General features: G+C 40.9%; 1 protein-coding gene across 1 annotated transcript; it reads left to right on the forward strand.

The window, feature by feature from the left end:
* The first annotated feature begins 5,920 nt into the window (after nt 1-5,920).
* LOC137137801 (uncharacterized) lies at nt 5,921-14,078 on the forward strand. Its single transcript, XM_067524462.1, has one exon. It carries the CDS (start codon nt 7,193-7,195, stop codon nt 13,100-13,102), a length of 5,910 nt encoding a protein of 1,969 aa, XP_067380563.1. The 5' UTR covers nt 5,921-7,192; the 3' UTR covers nt 13,103-14,078.
* The last annotated feature ends 851 nt before the right edge of the window (nt 14,079-14,929 follow it).

Genomic DNA, 14,929 nt, shown 5'->3' on the forward strand with positions numbered 1-14,929 from the left:
ATAAAGACTCTTTATTCATACATTGCGTGTTTATACACGTTGTTATAATCACAGAAGCTGTATATAAACATTATTAGATGGGAAAATAACAAAACACATTAGAAATTGGTCACAATAAACAAAATGTTGAAAAATTAAACAAAAAGACACATTGTAATACAAATAAATCAATAATATCTACATGAAATTAAAAATTAATCCATACATTTGACTTCCTTTTACGCCTTGGGGTATGACTTAATGCAGGGTTATGCTCACTCAAGGACATTTTAGAAGGTGTTTGACAATCACCCATTTTAATCCCTGTAATGAGCCGTGAGTGTTTGGGATAGACGATAACGGCACATTGAGTGAGGCCATGACCTGCAAAAACTTGTCCCAACCCAGAGGTCTTTTGTCATCAGACACACCCTGAGGTTGTGTAATGCTTTTCACTAGATCGTATATGTGCTACCCCTTTAAAACCTCCCCGCCGACAACAAGCTCCCCCAGACCAGTCCATGAGACAGAGTTTTTAGCCATAGTGTCTAATACGTGCTGTGCATGTCTCTCATGTTTAATGGGCATGTGTTTAAGAATGTCCTCCAACATTACGTCAGAGGTGCCGTAGGCACCAGCATCATAGACTTGCGTGACCTTAGGATGTACAACGTCGCTGGGTTCACCACCAGATAGTGTCAAGTTGATCACGCCTTTTTCACGATCACCCTGTTTCACTAGTGACAAGTACCGTTGTAAAACACTAGAGTACTTTTTGGCCTTTTCATACAAATCTGTGTCAGGTAGACTCAAAATATTGGTCATAGCTTTATCTAGCTCATTTTCCACCGACTATCTGATAGAACCCGTATTTTGATTCTGCTGATGCTGTTTTAAAGCATCCAGCTGGTGCTGTGGGATCAAATACATTTTCTGGGCATTTTCCATTACTTCAGAGTAAAAAGACACTCAGCTACGCGTAATGAGACTGGCGATTAATGGAATGGTGGCTCCTAAAAGAGCCGGTAAGAAGCCTCCACTCTGATTAATTGTTTTTTTCTTTTGTGAAATCCCTGCTTTCTTGTTTGCTACTAATCTAACACCGGCTTTGTTCCTCTTGAGCGGTATTGTTTGTCCGACAGCGGAATGTTCCCCCGTAACACGTTGACGGCAATTTCACACAGAGCATTAATAAAGTCAGTACCTGCATTGTTCACAATGGCTAATCTGACCCTAGGAGGTGCTTTATATAAAGCCTCCAAAAGAACCAGATTTCTACGCATGCGCGCTGACATTATCAGGATCTCCGGCTTTTAGACACGTATACGACTTGACGGTCAGAAAGCAAGTCTATTCTGAGTCGTAGATGATCAGGGGTCTTGGCTTTAAAGTCTATGAAAAGATACCCGAAGGCAGGACTTGTAGCATCGTTAAAAGCATCCAGGAAAAATTTGCTATTGCCGGGAAACATCTGTCTAGCCAATAATGTGATTTGGTATTTGTCACGTGGGTTTTTAAATAACACTAAATAGTTTGTGTTTAAACTGATGGTCCTACTTGATTTACCCTGAATAAAAAGATTCTGAACCAGGTACAAACAGCTAAGATTTCTATGATGAACATATTTAGTGAAAACATTTTGTACTTCTACATTGTTGCTGGCATCGTTCATTAAATCATCTATAATTAGTACATTTTTCTGGTGTGTGGGGAGAAGCACATCGTCGCATAAAGAGTCAGGCAGACCGTTTACAAAATGAATTTCTCTTATTCTCAACAGCTGGTCATAAAGAGGTTGCCAGCATGAATATATGTACACAACATTGTCTATATCCTCTGAAATAAGGCGTGAAGCATTTTCAATAACACTCTTGACAACGAAAGTCTTTCCACAATTTGAAGGGCCGCTCACAACCATGCTAAACGGATGCTCCAGCCTTGGATCGAATGTTTCTAGCTGATCAGTAGCCATAAGGGAGGGTTGAATAATCAGGCAGCACTCTCCGCTTAGTGTAAACAACCTGTACGCGACGGGATAGTGTAGAATTTTTTAGAGTAAAGGCCTTTTTATTCCGAACAATAGTCTCAGATTCGGTGGTCAGGTGATCACCATCTGAAACCCCATTGGCCACGTATGACCTAACAAGACTCTGCAGTGACTGGGGTGTGACGATAGAGGCGTTTTTAGCATTTAGAGTGACACCTTTGCATTTCACCTGCATCTTCCCACGTTTGGTGACATATGCGTAACACTTAGGACCTCCCGAAACAAACTCTGTGATAAAGTCTTCCTCAGGCAGTCTACACACATCACCATCATTAATCTCATCGGTTAGGTCGCCCAGGTATGGACCTAGTGGTGGGATCCAGTCACCGTCTTTAGATGAAAAAACTACGCTGTCAGTGTCACAATACAACACCCGCTCCTGCAATTTGTCCATAAGATCATATAACATGAGTCTCGCGTGTGCAGTGGTCATGGCTCCTATGAAGACATTGACATCATTAGTTTTAGAAGCTCGCTTGTCAGCATGACGCCACTGAACCAATGCCACTTCTTCTGAAATAAAAAAAAACTGACGTACATCATAGTGATCGCTGAACATTAGCTGAGTGAATCGAGAGGACTCAGTTATTAATTCACAATGGGGCAAATCACTTCTCATGCTAAACCGACCCCAGAGGGAGTTAAGGAGCAGTTTATTACAGCTTCGTACAGCTTTATTCACTTTTATATTCATCGGATCTAGTCTTATACCCTCTTTTTCATAATAGTCAACAATGTATTTTTGTCTCGCCGCGTCGTCATTCACATGCCCCGTTAGCCCGATGCCTCTTGTTTACACTTCAGAAAAGTCTTGACATATTCCCTAAACAGGGTGTCTGTCTGCTGTGGCAGTGCCAAACCTCATCAATTCTTATCACTACGTAACCTTTTTCAACAGCCTTCTGAAGCTCAAATGACACCCACACCCCTGACAACTGTCTCTCACTGTCTCCATGACAACACCTGCTACACGTCTGAATGCTAAATAGACCTCCTGTTGATCATCCGGTTGGTCATCAGTATATACATTATACACAGGTGAAGGATCTGTTAGCGTAGGGGTGATGGGTACCACAGCGTCATCCATAAAACCACTTCGGGCTGTCTCCTCTTCATAATACAGCCTCTCTATAAAAAAATATATAACATTTTGGTCAATACACACACACACACACACACACACACACACACACACACACACACATTACATGCAATAAAGTATAAACAAGTCAATAATTACCATTTAATTTTCAGTAGTAGTCAACGTGCCTGATGATTCGGGGCATAGACAGACAACTGAGGGTAGGCAGCCCATGCTGCGCAGTGCTCGGATTAGTAGTGAGAAAAAGACGTTTTCTAACAGCTTCATAATACGTGTAGACCGTGTCTTTCTGTATCGCGTTATCAATATAACCAAACAGTTGTTGCAGGGTTCGCCAGTTCGCAGCATCTAAAACAGGTTCGATAGTAGACAGATCTCCGTGAGACATACCTGTTGGTCCGTATGCCATTTTTTGATCTTGTGTGGAGAAAAATATTAGCGGCAACAATCGCTAGGTCGATAATAACGAGGCTACTTCTTAAACTATATACAAGTTTTAAAAGAGGTGTTTCCCTTTAACATGTGACGTTGAAAACAGTTGATTGGACCCAAAGATTTTATTGTAACTGACAGGTGTCATTTTACTATGAACCATCACGCGAACAACCCTAGTGGTGGTACATGCACCTTCATGTGATTAGGAAGGAGGAGGAGGAGGGGTTATGGGGTAATTAACGGTCAATACGCCTCATGCACACTCATGCACTATACGCACGATACATGCACACTCATGCACACGCACGTGCACGCGCTTTAGTGTCGGTCTTATACTACTATAGTGCTATGGACCAGCTGTTTTTTCAACAGTAATTTTATTTGATAGGAAAAGGTTGATTATATATATTTTTCAAATTCTAAAACAAAATGTAACTGTAGTTATAAAACAAGCCAGAATTAGAAATCAACAATTTATCAGTCAGTTAACGAGTATTTGTGACTCAAATGTATAAGTAATTACACAACATGTAAAATCCACATGACTTGTTATCAGCAATGAATGTGTTCAATGTAAATTAAAGAAGTAGTGTAGCTTTTCCCACATTTCACATGGTTTCTCTCCTGTGTGAACACGTTGATGCCTTTTCAGTTGCACAACAACTGGTGTTGTTGAAGTTCTTTTCTTGGTCTTTGCTTCTGTAGCAAAAACCAGACAAAGAAAGAGTTAATCAGTTGCCACGATGAAACAATATAAAACCAGAAATGACATGATTACTGTGTCTTTGGATGATAAAACAAAGTATCTTTGACTAATGCATTTCTACTTAATTCAATCCACTGTGGTAACATGTCAGAAAGGTTGGTACTAATCTCTACAGAAATTTAACTGATCACCACAGATGCACATAACTTGTTAACATGGTTATTTTTGACATGTCTCATGGCAATTTCCAGATTTTTGTTTTTCCAGCATTTTTGTTTTCTTGTGTCTAACATAGGAGAAAAAGACTGTGATAGCAGGTGGATTGTGGAACTGAGTAAATATGAAACAGAATAATGCAGAACATGCTGTAGTCAAATAAAATCCTGAATTTCTCCGTAATGCATAAAAATTATGAGAGACAGCAAGTACATGATTTATATTTGACTTTACCAGTGCTCTTTTTGGGGGGGGGGCATGAAACAATTAATATAAATAATGAGTTGAAGCTGTTTTATGATGTATTATTTCTAAACTACTCATGTTATGTTACTGAAAGATGTGTCTGTCACATCGCACAAAGACAGTAACAGCCTAACTAACAGCTCTGTAATCTCAAGGATAAAACTCTGATACAACCACTAATAAAATGTCCAGAGAGCTGGAAATAAGCTCAGGATGCACAGAAATCCCTTTAAAAAAATTTACTGTAAGATTTACTGTTTGCTCCTTAACTTGTAAATCTCTGTAGATCAGTGGTGGAAATAAAACTTATTTTATTAACTGCTAATTTCAGCCACAAGAGGGCAGCACTAACCCTGTTCTACACAGGAAGACTGTCAAGCTGCAGGTTTTGTCTTGGAGAAGAACATTTACTCTTAGATTTTGTCCTCATTCAAAGATTTCTGAGGCTCCTGAGTTTATCATTTGCTCTCTGGACATTTTCTCAGTGGTTGTATCAGTGTTTTATTCTTGAAATGACAGAACTCTTAGACTGTTACTGTCACTGTTTGATGTTACAACATGAATAGTTTAGAAATACAAGAGAAAAAAGCATCATATCATTTATGTCTAGTAACATTACTTAGATCATGCCCCATAAATCATGTACTTACTTACTTTTACTTGGTACTTATACATTTACCAGAGTAAACTTATTTGTGTATTTGTACTTTTCCTTAAGTACAGTTTTTGAGTACCTAACCTCCACAAACGGTCTGTGGCTCTATGAAGACACAAAAGCTTCATTCTGAATGATTATTTCCACCCTGATGAAAACGTGAATATAAATGATACATTGCATTTCTGCTAATAGATCCTGGATATTTAAGGGCAGAAAATGCCTCAACAAAACTCTGGACCAGTTTTTAGTTCAGTTATTTTTCTAGATCTGATCTAAAACCAGAATGGAGGATAACAAGACGACCAACTGAACTTTAAGGACCACATCTCCTCAGTCTCTAGGGCAGCCGATTTGCTTTCTACATCAGAAAGATCAGACTCTACATTACAGAATATACAACCCAACTCATTGTACAGGTGCTGGTCATATCTCGTCTCGATTACAGCAACACTTTGTTGATGGGGTTACTGTTATCCACATGTAGCCCAGTGATAAATTTAAATATTTAAAATATATTAATAAGTGATTTAAATAGATAAATAAATAAAGTTTGTTAGATAAATAATTATTTACAAATGCACAGATGAATAAGTAAAACTGGGTCAAATTGTATATTTTGTTATATTGGTTGTAAAATGTTTCTGATATAAAATGTTGAATTCATGGGTTAAAATGTTTCAAATGTTTTGTTGTATGTGGTATCTATTTGAGGCGATAACGTAGGATTTTATTTTGTTAACGGAAGTGAATGTGAACATGCGCTGAGAACGTGATCAGTAGAGAGAGCGAGAGGATGTTAACGAGCTAACGAGTTAATTGAAAGGAAAAAGTTTGAAGCTGTACGCTAGTAACCTGTGGTAACAGTTTTAGATTGTCAGCTCGATAATCTGTAAGTGTATAGTTTTTTCTGATGGACTAAGTATTTCAACGAGACATACGAAGTGTTTATCAGGAGAGGACCCGCTCATCAATCCGATGAGGAGTAGTAACAGCGTCGACCGAGGGAGGCAGCTAGCTAACCAAGCTAACCCAGCTACACGTGTCGTGTTGAACTGTTGCTGATTTGGAGGACAGAGACACCTTTGGACAGGCTCTACAGCTCTACAGACGTCTGACTCGGAGACAAGGACAGAAGGAGTCGCAGGATTGGTTGGATATATTGCTCACCTGTGAAAAAGGTTTCACATTTTATTTTGTTTGTTGCTCTAGTTGGAGTGAAGCGGCCACTGAGTTTTTGGTCACAACGCCCCCGAGCACCGACTCAGGCCTGCAACTATTTTTTGGTTTTATTAATTATATGGGTTTTTGATAAAAGGACAGTTAAACATCTGTGACTCAGGTTAAACAGCCTTGAAGGGTAAATGTATTTTTTTTTGCTTTGATACTGTGGCATATATTTGAGAATATATTTTATTTGTGAATAAGGAATGCAAACATTTTAAGTTATTATATATATTATATATCTTTTTATTTTTACTTTTCAATTAAATAGGGATTTAAGTTTAAACTATAACTGTTTGTGATGTTATTGCTTCAATAATTTCAGATAGTTCTAAAAAGGTTTCTTAAAGGGGAGTAAACTAGTGTATTTGAAGTTAGTAATAATCTGCTTTTACAGGTGAAACTCAAGACTATAAAAAAATATTCAAGTAATTAAAATTGTGTTTAGAGCTAAGTAAAAGAACTCAGGGCCCCTCATACACCTAAAAGAGAGTAGACGGGCTACATAAATGGAGGCACCGCTGGGATTAGTCTTGGGTATTTAGTAGGAATAAATACAGATTTGAATATTAATCCAAAACCATGGCAGATAACCCTGACCTAGTTTCTGAGCTGAAAAGATGGTGCAAAGGTGAAGGTTTAGATGAGGCTCATGGGCTATTAGTAATTGTCCCAAAAGAGGTGGAAATAGCATGTATTGAAGAGACTCTTGAGACCATCAAGTGCCTGGGTAGAGTGAGAGTAAGGGGAAGAATCTTTAATGAAGAACTTAACAGCCTTATGGTTCTGTGTGAATGTAAAGAAGCCCTAACTGTAGCAAGTGTTCCACCTGAGGTGCACCTTCCTGAAGGTGGCGAAGCATGGACATTAGTGACTATAGATAACGCCCCAGCTGTGGAAGAGAACTTTCAGAGCAAATTAAAATTGCTTTTGCAGGCTGAAGGGAAAACAATGGACGACATTAGAGCTCTACTCCCAGGTGGACAGCCGTCTGCAAGTACAGCTGATTTAGTGCTACAAGCTTTTGGTGATATTTTGGAAAAAGCTAATAAACCTCTGTCTGAAGGTGGATATCGCAGACTGCGCATCTTCTCAGGAACACATCCTGTTCCATCAGGTGAAGAGCAGCTTGATCATTGGCTGGAGCAAGCCTGGCTCATGGTAGAGGAGAGTGAATGTACAGATAGAGAGAAAAAACGCAGGCTGATGGAAAGCTTAAAGGGTCCAGCACTAGAAATAGCTAAGGCCGTACGAGTCAGTAATCCTGATGCTAGCCCTGCAAAGTACTTAGAGGCAATCGAAAGTGCCTTTGGGACAGCAGAATCAGGTGATGATCTGTACTTTGCTTTTCGGCTGATGCAGCAACAGCCTAAAGAGAAGCTGTCAGATTTTCTCAGACGGTTGGAGCTCCCTCTCTCCAAGGTTGTTAAGAGAGGAGGTCTTCTTCACAGTAACATGAATAGAGCTCGATTGGAACAACTACTGAGAGGGGCAGTTGCTGCTGACCTAATGTTGATCCAGCTGCGTTTAAGGGAAAGAAAGATGGATCCACCCACTTTCTTACAACTCTTGAGTGAAATACGTGCTGAAGAGGAATATGAGGCTTCACGAAGGAAAATTAGCACTTCTGTACATCATATAAACACAAGACAGACTGCTGATGTAAAACAAACAGAGATCCAAAGCCTTAAAGCTGAAATCAAAGAGCTCAAGTCTATTGTTGCATCTGTTGTTGTTCCACCAGCAGAAACCCAAAACAACAGTGATAGTAGGCTTCCAGTCCCACCCTCAGCAGGGGAAAACGATCAAGACAGTGAGCTCAGAGCTTTACAAAAACAAGTAAAAAGATTACAGCTTAAGCTCAGTAAGAAGGTCACAACAGCAGATAGTCCAGTCAGCCCAGCTATTGCTTCAACAGTAGAAGTTGCCCCCAAAGTAGTCAATCTTCCCACCAGAACCTCAAGACCATCTGAGGAGCAGTTTTGCTACCGGTGTGGAGAAAATGGATATTTTGCAGCAAGGTGTCACAATCAAGAGAATCAAAGCAAAGTTATTAAAAGACTGATTCAAGCCCTTAAAGTGTCTAAAGGAATTCAGCCATCTACAAACCTGCCAAGCGATGATAGAAACTGCAGTGTCAAGAAGGGCCTGGTGATAACACCAGAACATGCAAGCCTACCTGAAGGACTGATTGGCCCACCCAGCATAGTACAGTTAAAAGTTAATGGGCATCTCTGTGACGCTCTGTTTGACAGTGGCTCTCAGGTTACTATCATCTTTGAGTCATGGTATCAAGAGCACCTGTGTGATGTTCCAGTACATCCTGTGGCTGGATTGGCTCTCTGGGGTTTGAGTGAATCTGAAGACAGCTACCCGTACCGTGGATATGTTGTAGTGGACCTTGAGTATCCAGCCAAAGTCACTGGCAGTTGTAAAACTATAACTGTTCTGGCACTTATCTGCCCTAGTCCACGGACTACAGAACAGACCCCTGTTATTGTTGGAACAAATACCAGTCATGTCAGAAGTTTAGTGAAACAATGCAGAGACAATGGCTTGGACATCACACAGACACTAGGAATACAAGCAGACAGTGTAGGTGAAATTGCTGATACTGATGCAGATGACAATGTTGGGGTTGTGACCTGGCAAGGCCCTGGTCCTTTGACTCTACACCCAGGTGAAGATCAGCAAATTGTCTGTAAAGTTGACTTTAATCAGCCAGTTGGTAAAGAAATCCTTATGGTTGATTCAGCCCAACTCCCAGCCAGTATGCTATTGCAGCCCATGGTTGTGCCAGGTCATGCCATTAATGTTAACAACTTCAGAATCCTGGTCCAAAACCAATCCTTAAAAGAGACAACCATACCAGAAGGAACAATTATGGCACATATGTATCTCACTGAGAGTGTCACAGCTGTTCCACTTGAGAAGACACCACCAGTAGGTTTTGATGTCAGCATGATTAATTTTGGAGACTCACCAGTTTCAGAGGAGTGGAAGGAGAGGCTGAAGCAGAAGCTGTCCCAAAGAACAAATGTCTTTTCTCTGACTGAATGGGATGTAGGATTAGCTAAAGGGGTGGAACACACTATTCGACTGTCTGACCCCAGACCCTTCCGACAGCGTTCTCGCCGCCTGACTCCAGCAGACATCGAGGATGTGAGAAAGCACCTCCAAGAGCTCCTATGTGCTGGTATTATTAAAGAGTCTCGCAGCCCCTATGCTTCACCGATAGTCATCGTCAGAAAGAAAAATGGGACCATAAGGATGTGTATTGATTACCGACTACTGAACGGCCGTACAGTGCCTGATCAGTACACTACACCTTGCATTGATGATGTACTGGACTCTTTGTCTGGAAGCAAGTGGTTCTCTGTTCTTGACTTGAGAAGTGGCTATTATCAAATAGCCATGGCTGAGGAAGACAAGGAGAAGACGGCATTCATCTGCCCCCTAGGGTTCTTTCAGTTTGAACGAATGCCACAGGGCATTACTGGAGCCCCTGCTACTTTCCAACGATTAATGGAAAAAACAGTTGGTGACATGAACTTGCTCCAAGTTCTTGTTTACCTTGATGACCTGATTGTCTTTGGAAAGACTTTAGAGGAACATGAGGAGAGACTTCTCAAAGTTCTTGACCGACTTGAGGAGGCTGGAATGAAAATATCTCTCGATAAATGTCAGTTTTGTCAGTCAAAGGTGAAATATCTTGGACATGTTGTGTCTGCAGATGGTGTATCACCCGATCCAGCGAAGATTGAGGCTGTTACTAACTGGCCACAGCCTATTGACCTGAGGACCCTAAAATCATTTTTGGGATTTTGTGTGTATTATCGGAGGTTTATAGCCAACTATGCCTCTATTGTCAAGCCACTGACTGAGTTAACCAAAGGTTATGCCCCAACCCAAAAGAACAGGAAGCATAACAATGACCCTACTAAGAGCTATCTGAGAGTGTCAGAGCCATTTGGTGACAGATGGGATCAGTCTTGTACTGATGCATTTCATCAGATCATCTACTGTCTGACCCATGCGCCTGTCCTAACGTTTGCTGATCCTCATCGACCCTACATCCTTCATGTGGATGCTAGCTTAAAGGGGATTGGAGCTGTTCTCTACCAGGAGTATCCTGAGGGACTAAGACCAGTTGCATTTGCTAGCAGGAAGCTGAGCCAGTCTGAAAAGCGCTATCCAATACATCAGCTTGAATTCCTGTCTCTTAAGTGGGCCGTTGTGGATAAGTTCCATGATTACCTGTATGGGGCTCAGTTCACAGTACGTACTGACAACAACCCTTTGACATACGTACTCACATCAGCCAAACTTAATGCAGTAGGACACAGATGGCTCGCTGCCTTATCAACCTATGATTTTGATGTACGATACCGACCAGGTAAGCACAACATAGATGCTGACCTCCTCTCCAGAAACTTTCCTGATGAAGATGACTGCTTGGAATGGGAGACCATCCCACAGGATGGGGTAAAGACTATCTGTCAAAAAGTCTGCACGCCTAGAGCTATAGACAGTCCAACCAGATATGTGGATCAGTTGGGAGCATCCCCTGATTGTGTTCCTGACATCTACACTTTCCCAATGCACATGAAGTTGAGGTCATTAGAGCAACTCTCAAAGCCAGAACTCTTACATGCACAGAAAGCTGACTCAGTGATTGGGCCTGCTATTCAAGCAGTTGAGCAACAGAAATGGCCTGAGAATACCCTAAATGATCCAGAACTGTCACAGTTGAAACGGGAAGCGGACAAATTGATCCTGAAAGAAGGGATACTTTATCGGATGGGTAAACGGCCATCAGGTGAAGAGTTCACTCAGCTTGTCTTACCAAAAGAATTTCATGGGACTGTGTTAAAGTCCTTGCATGATGATTTAGGACACCTTGGCATTGAAAGGACAACTGACCTGCTGAGGAGTAGATTTTTCTGGCCTAAAATGTCAAGGGATGCTGAGCAGTATGTGAAGAACTGTGGACAGTGCGTTATACGAAAGTCACCTTGTCAAAGAGCAGCCTCTATACATCAAATCACAAGCAATGGGCCAATGGACCTTGTATGTATTGACTTTCTTTCGATGGAACCTGATTCCAAAGGAATGAGCAATGTGTTAGTTGTCACAGACCATTTTACTCGTTATGCCCAAGCTTTCCCCACTAAAAATCAGAAGGCTCAGACTGTGGCAAAGATCTTAGTGGACAAGTACTTTGTACATTATGGTCTGCCTGCAAGGATTCATTCAGACCAGGGTAGAGACTTTGAGAGTCACCTGATCAGAGATCTTTTAAAGGTGATGGGAGTGCGTAAGTCACGGACTACTCCATATCACCCACAAGGGGATCCTCAGCCGGAGAGGTTCAACAGAACTTTACTCTCTATGTTAGGAACCTTGACCCAAGAAGAGAAACGCCATTGGAGCCAGCACGTGGCTTATTTGGTCCATGCATACAACGGTACTAAGTGTGATGCTACAGGGTATTCACCCTATTACTTGATGTTTGGCCGAGAAGCTAGGCTTCCTGTAGATGTGTGTTTTGGAACATCTCCAGATGGGAGGGGAGATGGTCATTCAAGATATGTAGCAAGGTTGAAGGAGGATTTGCAGAGAGCATACCAATTAGCTTCTCAAGCAGCAGACAAGACTCACCAAAGAAATAAAAGATCATATGACAAAAGAGTTAGTTTTCAGTCCCTGGAAGTTGGTGATCGAGTCTTACTCAAAAACTTGGGGCTGAAAGGCAAACACAAGCTGCAGAGTCGATGGAGTTCTATTCCTTACATTGTGGTGGGAAAGATGCCCAACCTTCCTGTTTATAAGGTCAAGCTTGAGAATGGAAGAGGAGATATCAAAACAATCCATAGAGACCACATCCTCCCAATAGGGCAATTTGTGCGGTTTCCTGAGACCAAGAAGGATGAGGATTCACCTGTCAGGCCAAAGACCAGAGCAGAAACTCACAGGAAACGAAAGCAAACCTCACCGGACATGCAGATAATTTCGCAAGATGTTCTAGATTCAGACTCGTCCTCTGACTCTGAGTACTGCAGACCTCTCAGACACTATTGTACATACTCAGGAAACAGGGAGCAAAATACTAGGAGCACTGTTAATCCCTCAGTTCGTCTAGAAGAAGAGGTAATTGTTCAGGCACAATCAGATGAGAGTCACCAAGAGACTGGTTCTGAGGTGGAACCTCTGGATGAAGAGAATGAGCATAGCCAAGATTCTTTAGAAAGTGAAAGTGATCCAGACCAAGGAAATTGTGAGAAAGACGAAGACCCTATGTGTAAACAGTCTACAAATCTGGCAGAAAGCCCTGTAATTTCAGGTGGCCAAAGATCCAGAGGGCTGGACTCACGACCCAAGAGAGCAGTGAAACCGCTTGTTAGGTTGACCTATGATGAGCCAGGAAAGGGCCGAGATCAGCCAATTACCATTATACATAGAGGTGTTGTAATTAAGATTGGAAAGGGTTAGAGAAATGGGTAATGATAGTCTATACTTTCTGTTGTTGAGGTGAAAGTTAAGTCTGTTGGGGACACCAGACATTTAGAGGGGGGAGGGTGTAGCCCAGTGATAAATTTAAATATTTAAAATATATTAATAAGTGATTTAAATAGATAAATAAATAAAGTTTGTTAGATAAATAATTATTTACAAATGCACAGATGAATAAGTAAAACTGGGTCAAATTGTATATTTTGTTATATTGGTTGTAAAATGTTTCTGATATAAAATGTTGAATTCATGGGTTAAAATGTTTCAAATGTTTTGTTGTATGTGGTATCTATTTGAGGTGATAACGTAGGATTTTATTTTGTTAACGGAAGTGAATGTGAACATGCGCTGAGAACGTGATCAGTAGAGAGAGCGAGAGGATGTTAACGAGCTAACGAGTTAATTGAAAGGAAAAAGTTTGAAGCTGTACGCTAGTAACCTGTGGTAACAGTTTTAGATTGTCAGCTCGATAATCTGTAAGTGTATAGTTTTTTCTGATGGACTAAGTATTTCAACGAGACATACGAAGTGTTTGTCAGGAGAGGACCTGCTCATCAATTCGATGAGGAGTAGTAACAGCGTCGACCGAGGGAGGCAGCTAGCTAACCAAGCTAACCCAGCTACACGTGTCGTGTTGAACTGTTGCTGATTTGGAGGACAGAGACACCTTTGGACAGGCTCTACAGCTCTACAGACGTCTGACTCGGAGACAAGGACAGAAGGAGTCGCAGGATTGGTTGGATATATTGCTCACCTGTGAAAAAGGTTTCACATTTTATTTTGTTTGTTGCTCTAGTTGGAGTGAAGCGGCCACTGAGTTTTTGGTCACAACGCCCCCGAGCACCGACTCAGGCCTGCAACTATTTTTTGGTTTTATTAATTATATGGGTTTTTGATAAAAGGACAGTTAAACATCTGTGACTCAGGTTAAACAGCCTTGAAGGGTAAATGTATTTTTTTTTGCTTTGATACTGTGGCATATATTTGAGAATATATTTTATTTGTGAATAAGGAATGCAAACATTTTAAGTTATTATATATATTATATATCTTTTTATTTTTACTTTTCAATTGAATAGGGATTTAAGTTTAAACTATAACTGTTTGTGATGTTATTGCTTCAATAATTTCAGATAGTTCTAAAAAGGTTTCTTAAAGGGGAGTAAACTAGTGTATTTGAAGTTAGTAATAATCTGCTTTTACAGGTGAAACTCAAGACTATAAAAAAATATTCAAGTAATTAAAATTGTGTTTAGAGCTAAGTAAAAGAACTCAGGGCCCCTCATACACCTAAAAGAGAGTAGACGGGCTACACACAATCAAACCCTTGCAGATGATCCAAAACGCAGCAGCTCACCTAATTTTTAATCAGACAAAAAGACCCATGTCACACCACTCTTCAGATCTCTACACTGGCTTCCTGTAGCTGCTCGCATCAGGTTCAAAGCTCTGTCTCTTGCTCACAGGGTGATCAACTCAACAGCTCCTGGTCACCTCAACTCCCTCATTCAGGTCTACAATCCTTCCCGCCTTCTGCGGTCTGCCAACGAACGACGTCTGGTGGTCCCAGCACCGCACAGAAGACACTGATGATCCCACGATGGTGAAACGAGCTACCAAACTCTGCACACTCAGCAAACTCACTCCCAATATTCAAAACACTGCTGAAAACTTCCTATGCACTTAAATCTATTCTATCTAAAAAAAAAAAAAAAACTTTCTTTCTGCTCTTTCTCGCACTTGCATCTCGTGAACTGTGAACACTTTTCTGATAGGACTTTGCTTTAATGTTTTCTCTTTGACTTA

This window comes from Channa argus, chromosome 12, assembly GCF_033026475.1.
Source record: "Channa argus isolate prfri chromosome 12, Channa argus male v1.0, whole genome shotgun sequence".
Classification (NCBI taxonomy): domain Eukaryota; kingdom Metazoa; phylum Chordata; class Actinopteri; order Anabantiformes; family Channidae; genus Channa; species Channa argus.